This window comes from Populus trichocarpa, chromosome 10 (assembly GCF_000002775.5).
Source record: "Populus trichocarpa isolate Nisqually-1 chromosome 10, P.trichocarpa_v4.1, whole genome shotgun sequence".
In the NCBI taxonomy this organism is placed as follows: domain Eukaryota; kingdom Viridiplantae; phylum Streptophyta; class Magnoliopsida; order Malpighiales; family Salicaceae; genus Populus; species Populus trichocarpa.
The window spans coordinates 2,741,215-2,749,802 of NC_037294.2; the positions used below are offsets into that span (position 1 = coordinate 2,741,215).

General features: G+C 34.4%; 1 protein-coding gene across 1 annotated transcript; it reads right to left on the reverse strand.

Annotated features, from left to right (window-relative positions):
* Positions 1 to 3,920: 3,920 nt before the first annotated feature.
* Positions 3,921 to 7,843, reverse strand: LOC18102285 (G-type lectin S-receptor-like serine/threonine-protein kinase At4g27290). The gene is made up of 7 exons (XM_024609835.2): positions 6,545 to 7,843; positions 6,023 to 6,163; positions 5,664 to 5,821; positions 5,222 to 5,432; positions 4,684 to 4,921; positions 4,456 to 4,606; positions 3,921 to 4,359 (listed from the first exon to the last, which is right to left on the reverse strand). The coding sequence occupies exons 1-7, from the start codon at positions 7,809 to 7,811 to the stop codon at positions 4,054 to 4,056; spliced, it is 2,472 nt and encodes an 823-aa protein (XP_024465603.1). The 5' UTR covers positions 7,812 to 7,843; the 3' UTR covers positions 3,921 to 4,053.
* Positions 7,844 to 8,588: the final 745 nt, after the last annotated feature.

Sequence of the window (8,588 nt, forward strand, 5' to 3'; positions counted from 1 at the left end):
TTTTAAAATTTTTATGAAACATTTTTTTGTTATAAATATTCTCTCTTGATAATTATAAAGAGATAATGGTAGTAATATAATGGATGGTGATTTATCAATTAAAAAAACTACTCAATAGAGAATAAAAACAAAAAGAATAACTATGTTAATTAGTTTTTAGCAATATATAAAAAGTAAGATTCAGTAAAATATTTAATTATTTTTTATGTTTTAAAATTTTTTAATGATTAATTATTTTTGAAAATTTTAATTTCTTGCAACTTTTTTTTTTATTTTTTTAAACCATCCTTTTATTTTATAAACATTCCAGATTATATTCTTGAAAAAGATTATGGTTTTGTTTTTATTTGTTAAACATCTTGACAAATTTGACAAATTCAAACATTTTTAATAGTTTTATAAAATAAATATAACAATATCAATAACACTTATAGAAAAATATTTTTCCGGTTTGACTTGGTTTTTTTGGTTTGGCTCGGGTTTGGCTTGGTTTTTTTCCAGTTTGGCTCGGTTCTTTTTCCGGTTTTGTTCGGCTCGGTTCGGTTCGGTTTTTTCGGTTGCAAGCTTATAACACCGAATAATAATAATAATAGATTGCATTGCAGTTTAAAGTTACAAATCTCAAACAAAGCATATTAGTATAAATAATTTAATAGTGAAATTAAAAATGACAAGACTTGCCAAAATAATAAAAAATATATTTTGAGTGAAAAGTTGAGTCAATAAATCTAAAGAAAGTTAATGTGATTGTGTGAAAAGGGTTGAGAAAGAGTTGATAAATAAGAAAAAATAAGGCTTCAGTTATTGAAACGGGCATTATATTATATACTAATAAATCATATTATATGAAAAGAAAGGGTGCTTTGTCCGGATCCACTATTAGAAAATCGATAAATACAAACGGAAATACTGAGAGAATATTTCCGTCTGTAAATTTCAGAGGGATTTTACTGACGGAAATATTCCCTCGGTATATACCGAGGGAATTACAGTGGGAAAAAAAAATTAAAACAAAGCAAAAAAAATAAAATTGATGACGGAAGGGACTGTGAACATTGTTCATCATGTCAATTACAAAGGGAATCACCGACGGAAAATTCCGTTGGTATTTTCCAGAGAGCTCCAGAACTATTCACTTTCCAATTGCATAGTTAATTGTTTTTCTTTACGGACAAAATCACTGACGGATTGAAAAGTCATCGGTGTTATTTGGCGGTTTTATGAAAAAATTCAATTAATTTAAAATTTTCATTTAAATATTACCGACGGAATCACCGGCGGATTGAAAAATCGTCGGTGATTGTTGGCGGTTTCTGAAAACTTTTTATGAAATTAAAATTTTAAATTAAATATTATAGACGAAATTACCGACGAAATAATTAAAAAATATTAATGTTTAATTATCCGTCGGCAATTTCGTCGCTAACGCGCCCCAATAAAAAAGCCTGAATCCCTTTATTTCATAAGAGACAAACTCATTTCTTATTCTTCTTCTTCTTCTTCACTATATGTAAAAAAACATCAATATCTATTTCTTTCTCTTCTCTTCTATACTCATCTCCTTCTCTTCTTCTCCATGCTCGGGTATGTCTTTTTCTTCTTTCTTTTTTTATCCTCTTAGTTTTTTTTAATTAATATGCTTTACGAAAAAAAAATTTATTTCCTTAGCTTCACTTGCAACTACATTAAGGTAAGATTTGTTTTTCTTTTTTCATGATTTTTTTCACTATATTGTTTTTTATTTTATTTTTAAATGTTTTTGTTCTTAATAATTGTATAAATGTTGTTGTGAGATTTTTTTTTTCATATGAGATCAATTTTTAGTTGATTTATTTATAGGATTTTTAAATTTTTAGCAATTGCAACTTCATTGTTTTCATATGAATTTTTTTAGTTGAATTTATTTTTCGTTTTATTTATTTGTTGCAAATTTGTTTGAGTTGATTTTCTTATTCTTTTTTCCAAGCATTTTGAGTATATATTATAGAGAGTTGATTTATGTTAATTTAATTATTTTATAAAATGGATTTTTTTTAAAATGTTTTTAAATAATTACCGACGGAATTACCGATGGTATTTTTCGAGGGATATAGCGACGGAATGAAGCGGGTAATTTGTTTTTTACGCGTCTGTTCCGTCAGTAAATCCGTCGGTAATAATATTTTTTTATTACCAACAGATTTACCGACAGACAAAAAATTACCGATGAAAGATTCACCGACGGAGCATTTCCGTCGGTGATTTTGTTGGTAAATTAATTACCGACGGAATATGTATCTTACACCGACGGAAAAATTCTGTCGGTAAAACTGTTAAATGTTGTAGTGATCAGAGCTAAGAAAGAAAATTGAGAAACACAATTTATAAGCTATACAAAATGAAAACGACAGAAAAATTAACAGTAAACCTATAGAGAATCCTAAGCTCCCCTGGCTCCGCCTATGTTTGTGAGAACTTGGTAACCTTACTCATATGCAAATGATACAATTTCTGAAAAATTAAGAAATCAAGTTTGAGAGTGTGACATATAAATAAACTTGAACCTAAGCATCAATATTATTGGATTATGATACTCTCACCCAATGACTAGCAATTCATGAATGAAAAGTATAGGATGACGTCACGAAGACAATTGTTATTCGATAAGTCGATTCAGTTTGTTAGAGAACTAAAGTAAGAGAGAAAACTCACCCCCACACACTCACAAAGAAAGATGCGGCAATCTAAATTATTATTAACTAGGGATTTATATCTTTAATGAAAAACGACAACGTTTCCCTTAAAAAAACAAGGAGCTCGGTTTGGTTATATAATCTTAAGACTTTTGCATTGCAGGGGCCTAGACCCCCACTAACCTCCCCCTAGCTCCGCCCTTACTCGTGAGCACTTGGTCGCATGACTCACATGCAAACGATACAACTCTAGATCTATCTAACAAAATTCTAGGAATGTTACTTTAAATTTATCATTTTCGCTGCGTGTATGGATTTCAGGACTCAATAAGAACATGGTAACCTTGCAATAAAAAAGAACAAATATAGAAATACAATCCTAGCATGCATATTAAGTAAATATGTAGACTTGCATGAGATATAGAAATACAATCCTAGCATTTATACTAAATCTGTATAAAAAAATATATTAAGAAAATATGCTCATTTTTTTTTGTTGCCAAAGTTAAAATCATTTATCTTTAAGGCTTTATTGGTTTTCACTTTGTGCAAAAAAAAACTCACTTTAATAAGCCTCACAAGATTTCAACAACACCATCTTGTTTAGGTGCACTTGTAAACAAGGTCCAACATATACAAATAAATTATCCTCAATGTCTTTCTACAAAAATTGAAACTAAGCTCTAGATTAGGAGGAAAAAAAAATTAATAAAGCTTGAAAAATGAATAAAGCCTAAAAAATCAGAAGATTTAAGATGAAAAAAATATGTGAAGAAGAATGTCAAATTCTGTAGAAAAATCTATCCCAACAGTGCAGAAAAACCAACCTGAAAACACTCTTCTTCAATCCTTTTTATAGACAATTTTAAGAACCAAAAGCTGATAGAATTCTCTCATTATCATCTTTGTTTACCTTTCATAAAATTTGAATTAAACCAAAAAATTTATAGCTTTAAATTAGATGTTTTTTAAGTTGAAAAAACTGTTCAGATCTATAAAAATTCTTCTGGAAAAAAACTAATTAGTTTTACCATTCATGGATCGGACCGGTAATTTTTTAAAGACCGGACCCAAATTCAAATATAAATCGGGATAAAATAATGTTTTGAACTTTACAACACATCCAAATTCAGGCCTCAGTCGAGAGCCCATTTTGCTTATTCCCTCCCCTTTAAAAGCAGTGGCATTTGGATCAAATTTTTGGATCCAACTTCTCAACTTTTTCTCTTTTTTTTTTCACTGAAAAAATATTTGTAATTTCCTAGAAATTAACCTTGCCATGGAAAACATACAGCAGAGTTTTTATGAGCACACGATCACAAACATCAAGACCACGCAAAACAAGCACACAAGATTTCATAAGAATAAAAATACAAGTAATCTATCTTGCCTCTAACACTGAAACTGAGCATACGTTCGCCGAAGGTGGTTTGCTCTGCCTCGATGAATAGCTTGCTTCAACAAGATCCCTTTCAGTGAAGAATCCTGGTTGTTTAGGATGAGGCAATTCATCTTCATTACCCAACATCAAAACCACATATGACATGTTTGGTCTATCTTCTGGATTTTCTTGCACACACAACAGCCCCACATGAATTGAACGTAGCACTTCAGACAAATAGGGTGTTTCAACTTTTGATCCCGCAGCCAGTTCCAGAGGCCTGCCTTGTTTGAACAGTATCCAAGCCTGATAAACAAAACCATGCTGTCAATAAATAACACATTGAAGATTTAAAGTGTTCAGGTCTCATTAAACATGTGCGGACATATCTGTGACACCTACATGCCCAATAAGGTTGAGGTGGTGATCTGGATGATGGAATCCTCTGTTCTTATAGCCACTCACTATCTCTAGCACCAATACTCCAAAGCTGAAGACATCTGATTTTAGCGAGTAGAGTCCATAATTTGCGTACTCTGGAGATATGTAACCACTGCATGTATTCATAGAATTTTAAGTTCCATTTGCAGACTATGAAGATAAAATGCGTATGATGGAGATGACACTTACTACGTTCCAGCCACTTTATTAGTATTGGCTTCAGTTTCATTTTCTCCAAAACTTCTAGCCAGGCCAAAGTCTGAGATTTTTGGATTCATTTCGTAATCCAACAAAACATTGCTGGTTTTCAGATCTCTGTGGATTATTCTTAGTCTCGAATCTTGGTGAAGATAAAGGAGTCCTCGAGCAATCCCGTTGATGATGTTGTAGCGTTTAGGCCAATCTAGTAGCAAGCTTCGAGTTTCATCTGCCCAAGTCAATCCATTACATCTCTTATCAGATTCATAAATGTTGGTGAAGGAACAAGAAAAAAGGAGATGATAAGTTACGATCAGTGAATTTTGAGTTACAATTACATATATAAATATGGCAGAATTTGTCAGCATGAAAGTGGAGAAATCTTCCCCTACAAAACAACCTTCCGAAGGGCTTTGAACGATGCTTAATAGATGGCTAAACAATTGATGTCAAATCCATTTTGGAAGCTCAATAGTGCTAAATTTGAAACATTGGAATAACTTTTTGAAACGTTTTGTGAGATCCATACCAAAAATGTAGAAGTCCAAGCTTTTGTTAGGCAAAAGCTCGTAGACCAACATTTTTTCATCTCTTTCAATGCAGCATCCAAGAAGCCTCACTAGATTCCGGTGCTGAAGTTTCACGATATGTTTGACTTCATTTTTGAACTCATCAAGTCCTTGTCTTGAATTCTTAGAGAGCCTCTTGACAGCTATTTCTCGTCCATCTGTTAATGTTCCCTGTAAATAATGACTCAGCATCATAAGCAAATCATGCGTTGTCTGCTGAATTCCTAGAGAATTTCATGTATCTGTTCAGGAATTGTTTCCAATCAGTCATCCTTTTATGCTAAAAAAAGGTTCGTTCTGTAGTGGAACAATTTCAATACTACAGAACTCCATTGGTGCCTGGAGTTTGTACCATGAAAACTCAGAAGCTATATTGCACGACTGTTTATGGATAATTATTACCTTATAAACAGGTCCGAAACCCCCTTCTCCTAGTTTATTGGATACAGAAAAGTTATTTGTTGCACAAGCCAACTCATCCATGTTAAAGAAGGGTAATTCTAGTTCTTCCTTCAAGTCCTTTTTATTTGATCTTCTTTGCAAATTACCTGTCATTTTTCCTGTCAGCATAACTGTTATGCTTGTTGAAAAAATAGAAAGAAAGACAAAGGATCTCTATTTGCTGCTAACTCAAGATTTTTATAGCATCAAACACAACGGGGCTTTGAACACCTTACAGTCATACCTTATATTACTGAAAATCAAATTAATTTTTTTTTAATAAAAAACCAATCTTGCCATCTGATGATGTGAATACTTACTGTTTTTCTGCTGCTTCTTTTTCCAAACATACAAGACCAAGCATAGGCCAACGAACAGAATCCCAGTAGACAACACAGAGCTTACTACGATCCTTTTCTTCTCTTTGGATTTGGTATTAACCTTTGCAGAGTCACCGTTATCTATAACATGGGACAGAAAAACTGGTGTTAAAAAGAGGAAATGCCAAATGCCTTTTGTATTTGTTTGGTTAGTTATTATGGCTGGAAAGTTTTCAATTGCCATATATGATCTAGTTATTTGGATCATTCAATTTCAGCTTTCTACTCATTCATTATAAAACACTATCATTTTGGGTAGGAGAAAACCAATCCATCACCAAGTGACATGCCAAGTCATGACTAATCTAGATGTGTATAAGGGAAAATTAATAGCCTAAAACAGAAGGAAACTCTGTTGCTGATAGCCTTGCAAGGAAAGGTTTGAATATATTTCGAATTTTAATAATAATAATAATAAGAAGAAAAAAAACGACTTCTCTAATCTGAGGAAAAAATTCATACCTAGTTCTGATGCAGCCATCCGTATAAAAATGTCTTGCTCATTTTGAACGAAAGTTCTCATATCAATCAAATCATTGAACCAAAGCAAGCAACCGCTTCCTCCATCCCTGATGTCCAAGTTTGCATACGCAGTACAGCTGCAGTTCTTCAAGCATGTGTTCTTGCACTCCTCCAGGTTCATACTCCTGTTAAACCATGATTTTCTTGTCTCCGGCATCTTCAAACCTCTGAGCTTCCGAAACCCATCTCTGGAACAATTTAGTGCAGTCTTTCTAACGCAACCACTTGACCAATCTGTCTTCTTCCAGTCTCTTGGAACTTTTGGTACAAATCCATTCAAGCAATCGCAAACTGGAGAGTGGTTAATGCTACAGATACCATTTGGACCACAGAGGTTATAACGCTCACAATTATCTGTATTTACTGTTGCGTAAAGAAACCAGCTTTGGGTTTGCTCCATCCACAAAAGGAGCTGGAGATCACCATTTTGACTTGCGACGGCTCTCCAATGCGTTGAGTTATTGAGAAGAGTTTCTCTGTAAAATATCTCCTTATCATTAAAAACAAATTCAAATGTGTATATTGGATTTGGTTTTAACCGAGGCAAGCCGCTGAACCCCAGACCATTCCATGGCCCAGCTCGATACTTCACATTTGAATCTTCCACCGCTGCATACTCAGGATATCCACCAGGAATAAGGATTATTGTAATATTACCGCTGGAAGGATCATCTGGTGACTTCCATGATGTCAAGTACCAGTCCATGCCAGTTAATCTATTCCGTCCTAGCTTCGAGCCCGGAATAAGTGTGTTACCTAGATGTTCAAAACTCTGCCACAAGGAATTTTCCGGGTTATTATCACCCTCCTCTTTCACAACTAGGTTTCCTGAATCCAAAAGCTTTGCAACTGGATTCCTAGCAGGTGCTGATGTGTTGGAAGACCAAATGATGCTTCCACTACGATTGAGAAGGACAAGAAGTCCTTGGTTGGTAAGCCTTACAACTCCTGACGAATCGTTAAGTGGAGTTTCTCTGTTGGCAACCCAAACTGCTGTCTGGACAGATATTTTGCCATACCATATCCCCAAGTATCGGTTTCTGGATTTCTCGGGGGTGAAAAATCCTAATTCATAGGTCCCACCAGCTGAAACTATAGTGTCTCCATCTCTAATGAACTGAGCTGTGTTTATGGTGTCAGTAGGTGTGGCTGTTCTAACAATCAGAAATGAAATGAAGCAGAAAACAAGCATGGGGATGCAATCCATTGCTGCTCTCACTTTGTTATATTACAAAATGGCTGGCCTTGCTATATGTGAAAATATTCGTCTCAAGGAATTGCCTATTTAACATCACAATTAGTCTACAGAGAACGCAAGACTCTGGAAATTATTGGCTCTGAAGTGACCCTTGTGTTCCAAAAATGGTTGACACTGCTTTAAGACTTTAAACATCAAGCATAAGGAATCATTTACTTTGAAAATGGAGGCTAGTGGACTCTGAATGACGACCCTATAAGCTTAAGATCTCTTTTCCATTGCTTGAGTTCGTTGGAATACCCAATCTTGGAACACCTGATGAATCGTTAAGTGGAGTTTCTCTGTTGGCAACCCAAACTGGCGTCAGGACCGATATTGTACCATACCATATCCCCGAGTATCGGTTTCTGGATTTACCGGGGCTCAAAAATCCTAATTTATAGGTCCCACCAGCTGAAACCATGCTATCTCCATCTCTAACTGGCTGAGTTGAGTGCATGGTGTCAGTAGGGGTGGCTACCTTTACAATCAGCAACAAAGTGAAGCAAAAACGAAGCACGGAAATATAATCCATTGGCACTCTCGTGATTGTTTCAAGTAGCTAGCTTTGTTATGTTATAAAATGGTTGGCCTTGCTAGATGTGAAAAATATTCGTCTTAAGATATTGCCTATTTAACACCACAGTCAGTCTACCGGTAAACGCTCGTCGTCGGAATTTTTTTGGTTTGTGAAATTAGCATGCATAATTGACACAGATAGTCAACACTCAGAGAGCTAAGGGAAGC

Bases quoted from the DNA above. Each gene is read 5' to 3' on its own strand.
- LOC18102285 (XM_024609835.2), bottom strand. From the start codon at position 7,811: ATGGATTGCATCCCCATGCTTGTTTTCTGCTTCATTTCATTTCTGATT. The intron at 6,164-6,544 runs GTATGAATTTTT...CCCATGTTATAG, and splicing joins GATGGCTGCATCAGAACTAG to ATAACGGTGACTCTGCAAAG. The intron at 5,433-5,663 runs GTAATAATTATC...CATTATTTACAG, and splicing joins GTTTCGGACCTGTTTATAAG to GGAACATTAACAGATGGACG.